At 37.5% G+C, this 18,553-nt stretch overlaps 1 protein-coding gene across 1 annotated transcript in view; it reads left to right on the forward strand.

Annotated features, from left to right (window-relative positions):
- FRMD4A (FERM domain containing 4A) overlaps positions 1 to 18,553 on the forward strand; it is a 313,453-nt gene that overhangs the window by 188,893 nt on the left and 106,007 nt on the right. Inside the window, exons 9-11 of the mRNA XM_043967592.1 lie at positions 8,694 to 8,777; positions 17,246 to 17,311; positions 17,558 to 17,615. Coding sequence (XP_043823527.1) covers positions 8,694 to 8,777; positions 17,246 to 17,311; positions 17,558 to 17,615 — 208 coding nt within the window. The remainder of the gene's footprint in view (positions 1 to 8,693; positions 8,778 to 17,245; positions 17,312 to 17,557; positions 17,616 to 18,553) is intronic.

Consider the following 18,553-nt stretch of genomic DNA (forward strand, 5'->3'; position numbering starts at 1 on the left):
TCTGGATTCTGGTCTGGAAAAACTGGATTCTCTTCTTTAACTGTTTGAATTGCTGTATTTTTACTAAACCTTAGCATAGCATTGTCAATGATCAAATTAATAAATTCCATTACACTTGTAGAGGGGGGAGGAAAGGAGAAAAATGTGGAACTCCAAATCTTATGAAAACGAATGTTGAAAACAACCCTTACATGTAACTGGAAAAAATAAAATAAATGTTTGTTGGGGAAAAAAAAAAAGAATGGTTAGCTTGAAATAGTTAAGGGTCCATGAAAGCTGGTTTTGATGTAGGAGGCAAAACGGGGTTAATAAAAAAACCTAAGGTCCAAGCTCTAATTCAGATATTAGCTCTAAGAGGGATTCAGACCCCAGTTAATGGATAACTTAAAAGTCAGGATGCTAAGTTCTCTTACCCACAAAAATCAGTACCCACAATGGGAACATAAAGGGGCAGGTCATATAACAATGATACATTGACAGGCTATAGAAAATCAGACTAGAAATAAAAGAAAAATGAAGATATTTTGAAACTAGCCATGGGAAACAAAGAGACATACGCAGAAAAGGCCAAATTTGTCCCCAGATTCACCTTATGACATGTAAACCCCCAAAACACACCTCCACTGAAAAAGGTGCCCACCTTGGGGGTTGTCTTAGGACCCCAGGAACTCCAAATTAGGATAGGCCCTCCCCTCTACCTCCTTAAGGTGGAGATTATTATAATGAGACTGATAATCAATTTATCCATACTATAAATATAACTATCTTTTCTTTCCCTATTCAAGAGATACCTTTCCACTTTTCTGGTTCTCTCCCTGTGATCACTCACAGTATTGCAATAAAACTTGGGAAACTGAGACACTGAGTCTTGTAATTCTTTTGGGACAACTCACAATCAATCTGACTCAAATTCCATCCCACATCAGTTTCATGTATTTGAAGGATTGCCATGAAAAATAGAGATTACTCTTATCATCTTGGCCCTGAGTTGGGGTTGGGGGCAGAAGTTGGACCAATGGGTAGAAATTACAGAGGTGCATGCAGATTTAGGTTTATATAAGAAAAGATATTCTACTTGTTCTTGAGTTGTTTCAGTCATGTCCTACCCTTCATGACCCCATTTGGGGTTTTCTTGGAAAAGATACTAAAGTAGTTTGCCATTTCCTTCTCCAGATCATTTTACAGATGAGGAAACTGGGACAAACTGGGTTAAGGGACTTGCTCAGGGTCATACAGCCAGTAAGTGTCTGAGACTAGATTTAAACTCAGGAAGATAAGTCTTCCTGATTCCAAGACCAATTCTCTATCCATTGAACCACCTAGCTGCCAACATTCTATTAGAATAATGCAAAAATACCTCAGAACATTTGGGGGCCTACTACCAACACACACACACACACACACACACACACACACACACTCTAGAGGTCTTGAAGCAAAGGCTCAATGTAGGTTGTCAGCTTTTCTGTGATTTATCCTTTTAGGAGCATCTAGAAGTTAAGACTTTCCTGGGATAACACAACTAGTATGTGTCAGAGGAAGATCTTGAAGCTAGGTCTTCCTAACCCCAAGGCCTGCTCTCTACCTACTAGCTAGTGCTACCAATACCAATACAGAAATGAGGAAGTTCTTGCCTTCAGGGAGCTTAGATTCTATAGACTTTAATATCAATAAGCCAAACCTATCAAAGTGTTTTTTTTAAAGTATCTTATACCCTCATCAAATACTGGTAAAACATAAATCATAGACATCAAAACAGTTAAGTCTTCATTACAGATATTTATACCTATATCCACAGGGCCTGGTGAAACACATGTGTTATATGGGATTTTTTGGTATGAGAGAATTAGTCTGGCTATTGAAACCAGATCAGCATGCCTTACATCTGAACCGTCTGCTGGGATATGGAAATTGTTTTGTTCCCTAGAACTTAATGTTAATCATTAAAATAGGAATCTACCTATGGAATATGTATTAGGAGCAGTTAGCAAATAGCACCTGAAGAAGACTTATGTTGAAGAAATATAACATGTAAGGATCTCTGGCCTGAACCTTTATTACCCAGGGGACAACATGCTAATCTTGAACTCACAAGTTGTATGTTGAGGGAAAGAGGCACCCTGACCTCTGTTAGTGTTACCAACAAACCACTGAAACAAAAAAAGAAGAGAAGTAGGACTTGAAGACTTGAGGTCAGCCTTTAAGACATCTGTTCACAAGTACAGACTAAGCAGATCAAGAAAGAGACTACCAGAGCTCAGAAATCAGGTTAAAATATCATTCTGTCATTTGAATGAAAATCCTAAATTCTCCCCGAAGCTTCTAAAGGTTTTCTTTCTTTTTTTTTTTTTTTTTTGGCAATAATTCACATCTTTAGAAATAAAACAATAGTCAAGGTTGAGCCAGCTCAAACTAATTCAAGATGGCACAATCATTAAATTTCACCTTGAGCATTTAGACTTTGGAAATGGTGAACATTACAAACTAGGCTCGATTGTTTTGTTGATTGTCTATATTAAAGAAAGTGATGGAGAAAATGTTATTAAAACATTACACTTAAGGGGCAGCTAGGTGGCACAGTGGATAGAGCACCAGCCCTGGAGTCAGGAGTACCTGAGTTCAAATCCGGCCTCAGACACTTAACACTTACTAGCTGTGTGACCCTGGGCAAGTCACTTAACCCCAATTGCCTCACTAAAAAACAAACAAACAAACAAAAAAACCATTACACTTAAAAGTGTATCTTGAACTTTTTTTCAGAAAGCTGGTTGTTAAACATTTACCAGCACACACCCCTACTACATGATATGTTGCACTAACAGTGGCCTTCATTAGCAAGGGGAAATTGATTATCATGTTTCTTTCAGAGCAGGGAGATGGACCATTTAACTGTCCTGAAAAAGTCTACTTAACACCCAGAAACACTACATCCTTGTTCCTCTGGGAAAACAGATAAAAGAAAAGCTTTTAATAGTTTATCTTAAATACATTGTATGACTGTGTTGTCACCAGCCTAGAAAGATAAGAGGATCAAGTCTGGAAGTAGGAGTAACATTTGTATTTTTTTTTCATTTCCTAAAATAGAGTCCATTCTTTTTAAGAGCACTTGTAAGTAAATTTAGTATAGCCTGCAGTTTTCAAAATCTGTAAAATATCATTTTAGTCTTTTCAGACATACAAAACAATATATCTTGAGCAGGTCATGAGATAAAGAAATAATAACAAGTGAACTATTACCAAAAATTAACAACAATAACAAAAGGACAAAGACTTAGTTTTCTTCTGGAATACTTGCCCCTCCCCCCCAATAAATAAATAAATAAGTGTGTGTGTATGTGTGTGTAATAAAGATTATTATTTTAAGGAAAATGACACAAGTTATTTTCCTGCCTTTCCAAAAGATAGTATGGAAAGTTTATTAATGAGCTGTGCTGTTCATCTCACAGGATGCCTTACCCTAATGACATTATTTTGAACTTACATAAATGTCTTTTCTCCACAGTCTCTAAGTTGAGTCAATTCCAAATAATTATTGTACTGTTTAATCATTTGAAATTTATTTTCTTTAATTTGTTTTTTGTGATTGGTCTCATGAAATTCAACAACTGGTACCATTATTAGAGTTAGTAGAAAAATCAGTAGATTTTCTGAGTCCCTGGGATGATTAGTAGGAATAGCTGGACCAGGATGTTCATTGTATGGAAGATTTGTCATGAAACTGAAGTAACTTGTTATAAGCTATTATCATAAAAATTTCTATTTTTGCTTGCTGGAAAATTTGATTGGGGTGGGAAGAATCCTTTAAAAGTGAAATATCCCAAACCTGTTCTCAACCTCAAAGAAAGTTGCTTGGAAAAAAATTGAACTGATCTAATTCTTACTTGTTTTATGTAACTCAGAGGGGAGGAATTTTCCCCCTACAACTTGCAAATAACTTTAAAGACCTTGAGGGTCAAAGATAATTTAGGAACAGCTGAAACGTGGTATGCTGGTAAGACCTCTTCAGCAGAACAAGAATTCGAAACAAAATGTTAAATAAGGAAGTTGCCATCCTAAGTTGTTACAGAAATCTTTGGTTCATACATAAAGTGACATTGTGCCATTTTAAGTTATGTAACAGCAGAGTTTCACATCCCTAGAATGGAAGGAAGAGTTTTATTGTGGGGTATGTTCATAGGGTATGTACTTATAAATGTATAAGAACAATACCAAAAGAAGGAAACTAATGTGGCAGCCACTCTCTTTCATTATGTAATTCTATAATTTCATAGTTGCTGAATTGACATTGTACTTTTCACCTAAAAAATCTGAGATTTATGCTGTAAAGTCAGGATAGAGATCATTAAGTTTATACATTTAGACAGACAATGCATTTGCATAGACAGGTTACTGCTTACTGTGTTCCAGGTACTGCGCTAAATGCTGGGCATACAAGTACAGAAACGAGTAAACAAGGGAGTCCCTGCCCTCGAGGTGCTTACATTCTAAAGGAGAAGGTTAAAAAGTAGGGAGTGGAGAGATGGGGTAGAAAGCTCTCACCTGCTAGAGTCCAGTGCCCCAGGGTTAGAGTCCTAGGGGTGGGGGGGAGTAAGAATTATGGCAGAAGTGCAAGCATCTTGGAATTGATAGAGACCTTAAGAGATTATCTGATCCAATTCCTTCATTTTACAGAAAATGAAGCTGTTTTAACTAGGAAGGTTGTGGGGTTTTTTTTTTTGCTTTGGGGTTTTTGTTTGTTTGTTTGTTTGTTTTTTACCCAAGGCTACATTGGTAGTTAGTCACAAAGGCAACAGTAGAACACAAATTTCTTCCCTAGGCCAATGTTTTTCCCACTATTCCAGTTTTGATCCTTCTAAAGCAGGGTTTCTTAAACAGGGGTCTGGGAGATGGTTTGTTTTTAATATTTTGATAACTGCATTACAATAGATTGGTTTCCTTTGTAATCCTCTGTATTTGACTTTATGAAATTAAAAACATCATTTCAAGGAGTCCCTGGGCTTCGTCAGATGCCAAAGGGATCCATGAAACAAAACAAAACAAAACAAAAAGGTGAAAAACCACTTCAGTCTAAAGGAAGAAGTTAGAGAAAATGTGTATAGTCTTGCTGTCTCTAAAACACTAACCTGCCTAAATTGCTAGGCTGATAAATTTTTAAAGTCTTTAATTGTTTATATTTCATCTTTTTGTTTTTATGATTATTTGAAAACATGACATCTTCCTAATGGGGAATCTCCTACCAATAATATGGATCTGTCCCAATTTTGCAGCTTAATGTCATGTAGATTGTCTGGGGGCAGTAGGAGGTTAAATGACTTGCTCTGTCTTATACAAATAATAGGCATCTGGGTAGACTGAATCCATTTCTTCCTGACTTCAAGGAGGCAGTTACTACCTCCCACACCTTTTGTCTTGCTTAGGCTAATTAAACTACTTTGTGTGTGGGGGGGGGGGTCCTTTTTTAGTAAAAAAAAAAGTTGGGGGGTCACACAAGTATATTTGGCTTTCACATGTTTTAGAGTTTGCCTCATTACACATATTTTATTGTACTAAGAAGTTTGATCAAAACATAAATTTAAAACAAATGAATGCTTAGTCTTGTCATTCTCTTCACTGATATCAATGATCTAATAATAAGTCTATATCCATGGCACAAAACAACATAGAATCTTAGCTTTGGAGAAGCCTGCAAGATGTCATCTCATCTCCACCTTTGCTTATGACACTGGATGACCATTAGAGAACAAATTGGAAAAGCTCCCATGAGCTGCCCTTTAGAGCATTTGGCTACGTTTCAAAAAATATTGGGCAAAGTAACTTTTCATATCAGTTATTGAAAACTTCAACTTCTCTCCTAAGCTCTTACTGTGATTTCCCATAGTGTTTACAGGGCAACAGAAATCAGCACTCCTTAGAAAAATCAGTAAACTGGAGACATGAATAATATAAATGTTAAAAATAAAATTGTGGTGTCATTATTTTAAAAGTGTTGTGTACTGTGTAGTAAACATAAAAATGAGATTTTAGTGACACCTTAACAACTAATTTACTATGTATGGAGCAATCACTAAAAGTGAGCAGTGAATTACTTGAAAAGATTTGGAAACATCATGATGATTTGTGCATTGAACTCTGTAGTCTTGGGTCATGAGTATGAATTCTATCTTTGCTAGTCACAGGCACCTTGGACAAGTCATTTGAACTTCTCTGTGCCCCACTTTCCTCAATCTGTAAAATGAAGGGGTTATATTAGATGTCATTGGTCCTCTTTAAAAATAAATATTGAAAAACTCAACTCAAGATGATCTGAGGTCTGTTCCAGTTCTTAAACTATAATCCTATGTCAAAGTAGAAAGTATTATTTCTTCATGATAGAAACAAAAGGCTACTCTGATACACTTGGTGATCTGTACACGCATTGGTCTCTGGGAATAAAGTTCTTTGTTGTAGCGATCTCTCTTGGTTTTCAGTCACAATGCACTTGGTCCAGGTTATTTGATAGGACTAAAAACTTCCTTTGAGTTATTGCAGATGTTTATGAGATAGACAAAGGTAAATATCACATTTACTGCATGTTTATCCTTTGCAAAAGATTAAGTGTCATGGACCTCTTCTACATTTTAATGGATTGAACTGACTTCACACTTTGGTGATTTGGGGGAGGGGGTATATTTTTCTATGCAACCTTACCCTGGGGGGATAACTAGTGAACCTGCTGAGAGCTTAAGCAAAGAAGTCAAATATGTGACTGTCACCAGGAAAACATGTTTGCCAACAAATTAGGTTTCTGGTAGGTAAGAAGATCCTTTCCGCTGTTTCTCCTTCCCCAAACACGCTTTAGGTGTAATGATCACAAGTAAATCCCAAACTAAGTCTCTGACTCTCTCAAAGGGCTTCCCAATTGATCCTCTGACATATCCTGACACATAGTAAAAAAAAAAAAAAAAGTGATCTATGTCCTGTTTACAATGGTTTTTGAACCATCCTTAGAGGTTGTGATGATTTTCTCAAGAAGTCTAGCTAAAAATGAGGGTGTGTGTGTGTGTAGGAATTGTAGGATCAAGCAAGGGCATTTTACAATGAGGGAAGATAGAGGCATGTTTGTAGACAACAGGAAACAAGATATTGAATAGGAAAGTGTGGGAATGATAAAGGAGGCAATCCATTGGAGAAGACAGGATGGGATGAGATATGTGTTTGCCTTGGCAAAGAGAAGGTTATTTCTTCAAGAAAGAAAGATGTGAAAGAGGAAATTTATTTCACCTAGGACCAAATTTCTATCTGTGCTCCCCCCATAAATCCAGTGTGGACTGGTAGCATCCTTGGAGAGGAGCCTCCTCTCCTATATTAGGCTCTGAGGTTCTTCCAGGGATAAAGAATTTCTGTTCCCAAGATAGTACACTTAGTACTTTTGTACTTCCCCACCAAAGAGGTCTGAGTAATGTGAAAGAATCTCAGCATCTGCCCATACCTTTCTAGTAGTCTTTGGATTTCAATAGAAGCAGAATTTGTGTGATTAATACACCTGTAGGGTTTTTTTTTTTACACAACCAAAATTTCTCCGAATATCCCCTCCTCTCTTCCATTCCCAGAGAGCCATCCCAGATAACAAACATTTTTAAGGAAAAAAAGAGAAAAATCATCAAAACTGATCTATACATTTTTAGAAGACTGAAACTATGTACAGTGTACCACACATCTGAAAAGAAGTATGGGGCAAGGAGGGGTGTTCTTATATCCCTTCTTTTTTTGGGAGGGGATCGGGGCAATGAGGGTTAAGTGACTTGTCCTGGGTCATACAGTTAGTAAATTTCAAGTGTCTGAGGCTGGATTTGAACTCAGGTACTCCTGACTCCAGGGCCAGTGCTCTATCCACTGCACCACCTAGCTGCTCCTATATCCCTTCTTTGGAGCAATACTTGTTCTTTGGAATTTTGCAACATTAGCTTTTTTTTTTTTAATTTTGCAGGAGGAATGAGGGTTAAGTGACTTGCCCAGGGTCACACAGTAAGTGTCAAGTGCCTGAGGCCAGATTTGAACTCAGGGCTGGTGCTTTATCCATTGTACCACCTAGCTACCCCCTGCAACATTAGCTTTTGATTCTTTTGGGGATGGTACCGTCATTTTGTATACTGTTTTCTTGGCTCTGCTTACTTTACTCTTCATCAGATCATGTAAATCTTTCCAAACTTTTCTGTATACATCATATTCTTGATTTCTTACAACACAGGATAATTCCATTGCATTTGCATACCATGATTTTTTTTTTAGCTAATTCCCAATTGATGAGAATAGACTTTGTTTCTAATTTTTTGCTATCAATGTTTTAGTGTACATGGTGAGTTAGACAATTATTTTTAGTATACAGTCATTCCCAGAAAACAGGTCTGATATTGTAATAGGGCATCAAATAGGGTCATAAGGAAGGCATAATTAAGTTACCAGAGTATTTCTGCCTGTAAGAATTCCACTGTGGTTTTTTGCACTGAAAGTAAAAGCTGCTCTATTCTAGGTATGTTTGTGTGTGAAGATTGTTGTATTTTTTTTCAAAGAAAGCATCTGTATAATAAATAGAAAGAGCTCCCACTTTCTTTTCAATAAAAGCGAGTAATTGTAGATAGACTCTCTGGGGCAGGCAGCCATGTTTCTCAGAGACTGATCCTGTTTCTTTGCATTGTTTCTCATTTATTTTTCAGCAATGAAATTGTAAGGAGCGATTTGAAGAAGCTGCCAGCACTTCCCACCCAAGCACTGAAGGAGCATCCATCCCTGGCTTACTGGTAACCTACCCATAGATCTCCAGACTTTAGTCATCACTGCACCTGAGCCCTTTCCTTCCCTTGCATGCCTAGAAACTATAGCCCCTTACTTGCCCATTCCTCTGCCAGGCTAACCAGAGAGGATTCTCCCATAGGTCCTTTGCCTATGTAGTCTATAAGGTGGGAAAACACACTTCAGTTACCTTAGGAGTGCATTAGGCTCTTTAAGGTGCAGGGCTCTTTGTGATTTTAAAATAAAACGTGTAAAATAAAACACTGGGTGCTGTGACCATAAGGAGTGGTGTATTTTGTTTTAAATCTGCTCTCTATGGTTTCATTTTGGAATCCTTGCCTTCCTCTATAGTCTTTTATCTACTTCTAGAGTTTCATTTTGAGAGCATTAGCATCTCATGTCAGATATGCTAGGTTTCATCATGTTAGGGGAATGACAGGATTTTTTTTTTCTTCTTTGCAAAAGAGGTAGGGCCATTCTTTACCCCAACCCTTCCACTTCTCCAAAAATAGTTGCCATGTAACATAATACTCTAGTTAACTGTAGCACTTTCAGTGGCTGATTATAAGTGAATTAGAAATTTGAAAAGTTCTCAGCTCAGTGTTTTGTTCATGAATGAGTAAGACTGGCATTCCTAGAATGCATGTTGAAATGATTTGATTTTTTCCCACCATTTCCTAAAATTTACTCCAGTCTTCTTAAGAGCATTTGAATGATAACTTACTAGGAAACCTTAGAACTCTTTGCCCCTTTAACAGTATGAAACAGTATTCAGAAATCAGCCTTCTGAAATAACTACTCTAGACTGTTTAACCAAAAAAAAAAAATTGTTACATATTAGAGGCATGTCAACCCTGATCTACTGGAAGATGGCCTGTTTTAAAGCATTTATACATTTACATTCTGAGATATATATAGATATATAGATATATAGATATATATAGATATATATAGATATATATAGCTAATGTTTCACTCTGCCCCGACACATTTTCCACTCAGCAAACTAGTATTTCTAAAACCAATGTAGTTTTAGGGAGCCTCTTTAGCTAAGAGAGGGCATGTCTTAATATAAGAAATTCAAAACATGTTTATACTTATCTCATAAAGTCCCTTTTGCCTAAGAGATAGAATAATACTTAGGGAACTAATCTGGAGGTTGGGAAACCTATATTACTCACCACAACACGGTTATGCTGATTTTCAGTGTGATCATATCTCTAAATTCACTCCTATGATTTTAGAAAATCATAGACTATCAGAGCTGGAAGGGGCCTCAGAGGTCATCTGGTCCAAACCCTTCATTTTGCAGATGGGGGAAATTGAGGCCCAGAGAGGGGCAATGGCTTGTGTGAGGTTACATAGCTAGTTAGTGGTGAAGCAAGGTTTGGCTCTCTTCAATTTTAAAATGAGTACGTTATTGCTGACCTTTAAAAAATGCCATGGAGGTTAGTGCATGATGGTTGTTTGTTTTGTAATGCACTATTTGGTAGAATTAGAATTGGCTGAGTAGAACAGTCTATTTAACCTGCAGGCAACTGAGCTGCATGGACTTCCAGACCTCTAGTCTTTCAAACTGTGCACTCACACAAAAAATAATATTTCTTTTTCCCTGTTCTTTCAAACCCACTGGCCATCAGCCCCTAGCTCCTTCTGCCCTCTGATGCTTCTGTACATCCCACAATGTGGTCCCGTAATTATACCCTTAGTGCACTTGACTGCACTTTCGGGAGGCCAGTAGTGAAGAGGGTGGGAATGGAAGAGGTAACTACTGAAGTCTTTTCTCTCTTCTAGGACTAGCGGATATTTGCCACTGAGAATCAGAAGGGAGAGAACTGACCTAAACAGATTTAGTCATTACTTATTTTTTAGCTTAGGGGAGAGAGCCATCTCTATCTCTCAATCATATCTGCCTATTTCCAAGTACTTTGCTGTCACTTATATTCATTGGTCCATCATTTGCACATCAATTAATTCATTATCCCTCCTAACCCCCCCCCCATATCAGTACTACATAGGTTCCATAAAAGAATTGTTTAAATTCTAATTGAATCATACTTGTTGTTTTTCATCCTGAAACTATTTTACATGGATTACATAATTATGCAACAGTCTTTTTTGTTTTGTTTTGTTTTGGTGAGGCAATTGGGATTAAGTGACTTGCCCAGGGTCACACAGCTAGTAAGTGTTAAGTGTCTGAGGTCAGATTTGAACTCAGGTACTCCTGAATCCAGGACTGGTGCTCTATCCATTGCGCCATCTAGCTGCCCCGCAACAGTCTTATCAAGTGAAAAGGAATACTCCCTCCCCCTTCTCTCTCTTTCTTCTTCTGTCTTCTCTTCTCCCTCCTCTTCCTTTATCCCACTTGTATACAAGTATACATCGCTCATACTTACATATGTAACTCCCCCCAACTCTATTCCTATGCTCTCTTTTTGGTATAAAGATTTCTTTATCCATTGCCCCCCACATTCTCCATTTCACACACAACAATCCATAGTTCTATCTTCGTTCTCTACCTTTCCCCTCTAGGACCACCCTGTTCTCTATGTGACCCCATTGAGCCCCAGGTGGGCAATCACCTTGCTTTTCTCAGAATGGTTGGCATTTAAGTTGGGAACTTTGTTTTTCAAGCAGTTCCATTCAAGCTGCATAACCTGGTTCCTGTATAAACAAGTCAATGGTGTGGACTACCCTGATAACTCACTGCTGATTGAATAGGACTCTTTTCCTCTTTGATTTTTTCACTGTTCTTGGCAGATATTCAGTAGTTCAACCTATTTATATGGAATTTTTTCAGCAAAGGCTTAAGGAAGGGTATTTATGTAATTATATTTTCTGCATATATGTGCATATGGCATATGCTGATTATAGAAAAGAGAAGAAAAAAATATCTGTAATCCAAAGATGCTTGGGGGTTTTTTCTTCTTCATCTCCAGCTATCATCATTCATCACCCAAGTCAAATACTAGACATTATCAGATGGGAATATTCCAGCTCATAAATCTGAATACCAAACCAAACCCTTCTCCTCCCTAGCCTAGAATCATAGACTCTGGAGTTGGAAAATAACTTGGATGTCATGTAGTCAAGCCACTTTATTTTAGAGATGAGGAATATGAAGTTTGTAGAGGACTTTGCCCATGTAGTAAGTAGCAGATTTAATACTTGAATTCAAGTCTTATGACTCTTAAGAATCCAGTGCAATTTACTCCATCCCATACTATTTGTATTTATGTTTTGCCAAATGAAGGCCATGGATTCCTCAGAGATTATCCTGATCCAGTTATTATTCTTTTATATGTTCAGACATCCCTTAGAAAAGAGTAATGTGCAGAGTAGATTGCCTGTCTGGATCAGGGAAAGTATTGAGTTAGAGTACTCAGCTGGGATGTCTAATGAGATGTGAGTTCTAATGCCCGTATAACCTCATAATAATTATGCCCATATGACCTTTTGGGAGGTCACTTAATCATTCTTTCATGCCCCAATTTCATCTGTAAAATAGGGTTAACAATAGTAATATAGTGCCCCTAAGGTAATTGAGAGAAAATAAAAAGTCTCAGAATATAATTAGAAACCAGTGAAAGGTACAACATGATGCTGAGTAATAATGCAATAACCCTTTCTTCTAAGATAACCCTAGAAAAGTCACTTAACTGTTCTGAACCTCTGCTTCTCCATTTGTAAAATAGGTTTATTTGTACTACCTACCTCACAAGCCTGCTCTGAGGAAAGCACTTTGTAAGCCTTTAAGAACTATAAGAATGTGAACAACTACTGCTGCTGATGATAGTATTACTACTACTATTACCACCACCACAACCAGAAATAGTACTAGGCAAGGACAATTTTGATTTAGATATAGTCAATAGTTAGCATTAGAGGTGTGTGTATGTGTGTGTGTATTTACATAAAATAGTTATGTTCATCTTTTCCTTTTATATAAGGTTCTCCTTGTGCTGCCCTCAATCAATTAATTTTGTAAAGCTCATTTATCATAGCTCCTGGGTCACTGATAGGTTGTTCCATCCAGGAACAAATATGTTGATAAATTTTTAACAACTGGTTCTCTGGAGATGGGTAGCTAGGCAGTGCAGTGGTTAAAGCATTGGTCCAGGAGTCAGGAAGACTGATCCTCCTGAGTTAAAATCTGACCTCAGAGACTTCCTAGCTGTGTGACCCTGGGCAAGTCGCTTACCCATGTCTACCTCAGTTCCCTCATCTGTAAAATGAGCTTGTGAAGGAAATGGCAAACTGCTCAGTATCTTTGCCAAGAAAACCCCAAATGGGTCACTAAGAGTTGGACACAACTGAACATCAACAACATCTCTGGAGATAAAATATATTCAAGAAACACTTTAAAGCTTAATCTGAATTATTTTCTCCATTTCTTTCTTAAGTTTAAAGTAGACAATCAACAAAAAAAAGTAAATCAAGCCCTGGTTCATAGCTTTTGCTGATTTCTAAAGTGTTGATGCTCACACTGAAAATTGAATAATTAGCTCTTGCCAGTTCCAACTTGCTTCACCCATCAAACTCCTGGTTCTACCTATTCTAGGCTGAACCTGAGATAGCTCAGGAACCAAATGACAAAAGGCCTGTATATCTCAAACATTTATGTGTTTCTTAGGCTCATCCTTTTAGTTATTGTATACTGTAAATGAGTTTATATAGGACTGAAGAGGTTTAAATTGAGGCTTAAAAATGGAAGGAGTATAAGCAAAAAAGTAATTAGTTGTTAAGGTATCACCATATTGTCCCTGAGAGTGGAGGGAAGAGTGGAATGTCAGGTGAGGGTGCCATGTTCAGCTTGGAGGGTCCCATAAGTGTCTGCAGTTCTTAGCCTTTGACTTTCATGATACATGTTAAAAATACATTATAGGTTCAATAGAAATTCATGGGTCCACGATAGGTAGCTTAACAATGTGGTTAAGAGCTTTCCTAAACGATTGAAGTTGAAATCATGTGGGACAACTAGGCCTTCTCACTAAAGTGCCACCCTCAGAGACAGAGCCTAAGAGTGGATGAATCAGTTATTGGTCTCGTCCAATATGGATATTTTTTTCCTTGAGGGAGTGGAGGCCCCTAGGATTATCCTTCATGCTTCTCTTTCCATTGCACCTACTATTTTGCATCTGACTAAGTGTTCTGTCCTTTCCTTATCCATTCTGGAAAGGAACCTTGTAATCCCATGGCCCTTCTGAGGTTTTAAAATTCTTTTTATTGTTTATAATAAATGAAAAAAGAAACCTCGTGCAAAAGTTTACTCTTATCCTCCTCTTGTCCACTGTTCATCTTTTATATTTCTCTTAAAACTTGAAAGGAAAAATAGTCATGCTTAAGTAGTAAATAGTTGGTGTTTGTTCAACTAGGACTGAGGTAAGAGTTATCTACTTTCCAAAAAAAAGAAAAAATTCAAAGTTTCTTGGTCATTTTGTGATAGAGGTTGGGGAAAGGGATTGAATTGAAGAGCTGGATTAGGAGTATAGATGGAAAGATGGGCTAGGACTTGAGATAGTGCCGACTCTAATGCTGGGGTCAGAGTTAGCAATGAGGGATGAGGAAAGGACACCCTTGGAGTTTGCCCTCCATTCAAACTTTTCCCTTAACCCTGACACTGAAAGTTCTGCTGCCACACAATCAAAACAATGCTAGAACCAGGTGATAAGTAGAGACTAGATGGAAATAGGAGTGGAGGCAGTGGACCAGGAAAGAGGGACAGACAGAGAGATTCAAAAGAAAGAGAAGAGAAAAAAACCAAATAGTGGGTGGGGGTGGGGAGCGGAGAAGGGACATGGGGCAGTATCCTCAGTGTCATAATCCATTGCTGGGTGAGGTCAGTTACCTTTAACAGAAATTAAACCAAAGAACATCCATTCTCCCATGAGGCCCAGTGACTGGACTACAGTTAGAACTCAGAACTTTTACCTTTCCTTACAATCTACTAAGTTTTTGGCACAAGGACGTAGACCTAAGATATTAACAAGAGGAAAAGAAGAAAGGAGAAAGGATAGAAAGGGAGGAATGAAAAGGTAGAAAAGAGTGATGTAAAAGAAGAGAAAAAACAAAAGATGAAGAAAAGAAAAGAAAGATTGGTAGGAATAAAGGAAGAGAGAAAGTGCAAAATCTGGACAGATAGTGGAGAACACTAGCAAAAATTCCCTAATGTGCCCTATGTTTCCTAGCCCTAAACTGTTAGTATAAGATAATTTCAACTGGGCCTTCTTAGTCCAGATCAAAAATTATTTTGAATTTACATTATTAATTTCCCATCATCCCCTCCAAACTGAATCCTCTTTGTGACAAAGGGAAAAAATACACAAAACCAGAGACTGTTTGAAAATGTATGATATTTTTCCCTAGTGGATTCCTACGTCTCTGCTATGAAGGAAGAGATATATCACTTCATCTTTTCTCTAAGACTTTTGCTGACTTCTCCATTATTCAACTCAATTCAGAGTTCAACCTTCTGTTTTATTTGTTTGTTTTTTAAATGATAAAAGTATTTTATTATTTTCCAGTTACATGTAAAGATAGTTTTCAACATTTGTTTTATAAGATTTTTAGTTCCAAATTTTTCTCCCTTCCTCCCTTCCTCCCTTCCCTCCCCAAGACAGAAAACAATCTGATATAGGTTATATATGTACAATCACATTAAACATATCTCTGCATTAGTCACACTGTGAAAGAAGAATCAGAAGGAAAAAGCCTCAAAAAAGAAAAAAAAAGAAAAGAAACAGTATGGATCAGTCTGCATCCAGATTCCACAGATGTTTTTTGTTGTTGTTGTTGTTTTTTTCTTTTTTCTGGATGTGGAGAGCATTTCCCATCATGAATCCTTTGGGATTGTCTTGGATCATTGTATTGCTGAGAGGAGTTAAGTCTATCACAGTGGATCATCACACAATGTTGCTGTCACTGTGTACAGTGTTCTCCTGCTTCTGCTCACTTCACTTAGCACCAGTCCACTCAAGTCTTTCCAGGTTTCTCTGAAATCTGCCTGCACATCATTTCTTATAGCACAATAGTATTCCATTACATTCATATACCACAACTTGTTCAGCCATTCCCTAAATGATGGGTATCATGAATGTGATGGAATACTATTGTGCTGTAAGAAACAATGAGCAGGAGAAGTTCAGAGAAACCTGGATCTTGCGTGGCCTGATGATGAGTGAGATGAGCAGGACCAGAACATTGTACACAGTATCACCAACATTGTGTGTTGATCTACTGTAATGGACTATATTCTTCTCACCAATGCAAGGGTACAGAAGAGTTCCAGGGAATTCATGATGGAAAAGGATCTCCAAATCCAGGGGGGAAAAAAAAAAAGAACTGTGGAGTATAGATGCTGAATGAACCATACTATTTCTTTTGTTTTTGGTGCTGTTGTTTTTCTATTTTGAGGTTTTTCCTCATTGCTCTCATTTTTCTCTTATAACATGACTAATGCAGAAATAGGTTTAATGTTATTATATATATGTGTGTGTGTGTGTGTATATATGTATATATATACATATATATATACATATATATATATAACCTATATCAGATTACCTGCTGTCTAGGGGAAGGGGGAGGGAGGGGAGGGAGGGAGAAAAAAATCTGAAATTGGAAAAAAAAAATAAAATACTTTATAAAAAAAGATAGGAAAGAATGATATAAACAGAGAAGAGAAGGGGGAAAATATAGAGGAGAAAAAAGTCAGAGAAAGCACAGGATAAAATATCCAACCTTGTTCTTGTCTTCTCTGTGCTGAAAAACTTTCCCCCTCCTTAATAATCATAACTCACATCAATTTATCACTTCCATTATCTCATTTGATCTCCACAATAACCCTGTGAAATAAGTGTTATTATTGTCCTCATGGATATTATTGTCTGCATGGACAATAATGGAGATATTAGAGTTAATGGAGAAGGGACTTGTCTCATGTCATATAACTCTTCAGTGTCCAGAGCAAGATTCAAACCCAGATCATCCTGACTTCAAGTCCAGCCATCTATCCACTATGCCATGCTGCATCTCCTTCATCTTATCCTCCTCACACACACACACACACACACACACACACACACACACACACACACACACACTTATTGCACACTCATTCCCACCTCCCTTCAAAACTTCTCCAGAAACAATACAGCAAGATCTTAGCAGCCAGCAAGAGGTTATTCCCAAAATCTGGTCTCCAACCACACCATTGTGCCTTTGACTGAATTAAGAGAATTAGAGTCAAACAGGAGTCCTTTGAGAAAATTGTTAGTGAATCTTGAGGCACTCTGTGTGAGAAGTCTTTTATGCTGAGAATTAAAATGCCACGATGATAGAGAAAAGTCTTTTCCACCTAGAGATCTGGTCCTAGAATCATCTGGGAATAATCTTTTGAGGAGTAGTTCAGGTAGTAAGATACCAGCTCCTTAACAGGAGAACTACAATAATTCAATGATATTCCTTCTATTTCCAGTGAGGACAGAGTAATAGAACACTACAAGAAGCTGAACGGTCAAACCAGAGGCCAAGCAATTGTAAAGTAAGTGGGAACTCTCCAGTGTTTATGAAGGCTGTTTTTGTTTGTTTGAAAAGCTCCTGTGTCAGACCCATTCAGTTCTTCTGTGAAAGACACTTCCCTAAGGAGAGTATTTACATTTTACCTTCAAGTAAATGTCTGACAAGGGAAATCTTCCATGCAAAAGAGTATAGAGTAAACTGACTTAACTAAATGGCAATGCTGGCATATTTCTTCGTGTGTTCATGTGTTGTATTCCTCATTCTACAGCTATATGAGCATCGTAGAGTCTCTCCCTACCTATGGAGTACACTATTATGCAGTGAAGGTAAGTGACTCCAGAATGGGGTAATCCAGTTTTTTGGGGATAACAAACTTCCCTCTTGAAAAATATCCCTCTCAGTTTTCCACTGAAGCCGCGCTAAAGATTGTGTTGTCATATTCCTTTGATTAAAAGAGCAATATGTTCCAAGCACAGAACTCAAGGCAATTACTAAATTCTGTTCCTTCCAATTCAAGTGAAGGCAAAAGTAGTAGCATACAAGAAGTCAAATTGAACACAACAAAGGCCAAGCAATTGTAAATAGCATCCTTGAAAACTCTATGTATTAAAATAAGACTCTTCTGGTCTTACCTCAATATCTTCCATATGTATGCTAGGTGGCATAGTGGATAGAGCTCTGGGCCTAGAGGCAAGAAGACCAGAGGTCAAGTCTGGCCTCACACACTTACATGTAACCCTGGGAAAATCACTTCATTTCTGTTTGCCTCAGTTTCCTCAAATGTAAGATGGAGATTAATATAATAGTTGCTTAATAAATATTCATTTTCTTCCTTCCTTCAGACTTTATTCAGGTTCCATAAATCAACTCAACTTCTGTTAATACAGCCAAATGTTAGGATCATATTCTAGAAAATCAGGGCTGAAGGTCATATGAAATATTCAGAACCTTTCTTGTTTAGTTAACTTATTTCAGATTCTTTCAAGGTTTGCATGCACTAAGTTTTCTTTGATACCTAACCTAAGTGTGTAATGAAAGCCCTCTTCCCATTGTTTTGTCTTTATGGGGAATGGAGGATAATTAGTCACCATCATCAATTAATTAACCCATCGTACATTTTTTAACATCAGAGGTTTCGAGTTAGAAGGGCATCCATTGTTTCCAAGTTATCCCATACCATATTCTTCTTCAGGCTGAACCTCTTGGCCTGTCTTCTGCTAACTTTGGTTGAGTTGACTTGTATGAGATCCTATAAGGAAATCAT

Source organism: Dromiciops gliroides, chromosome 5 (assembly GCF_019393635.1).
Source record: "Dromiciops gliroides isolate mDroGli1 chromosome 5, mDroGli1.pri, whole genome shotgun sequence".
NCBI lineage: Eukaryota > Metazoa > Chordata > Mammalia > Microbiotheria > Microbiotheriidae > Dromiciops > Dromiciops gliroides.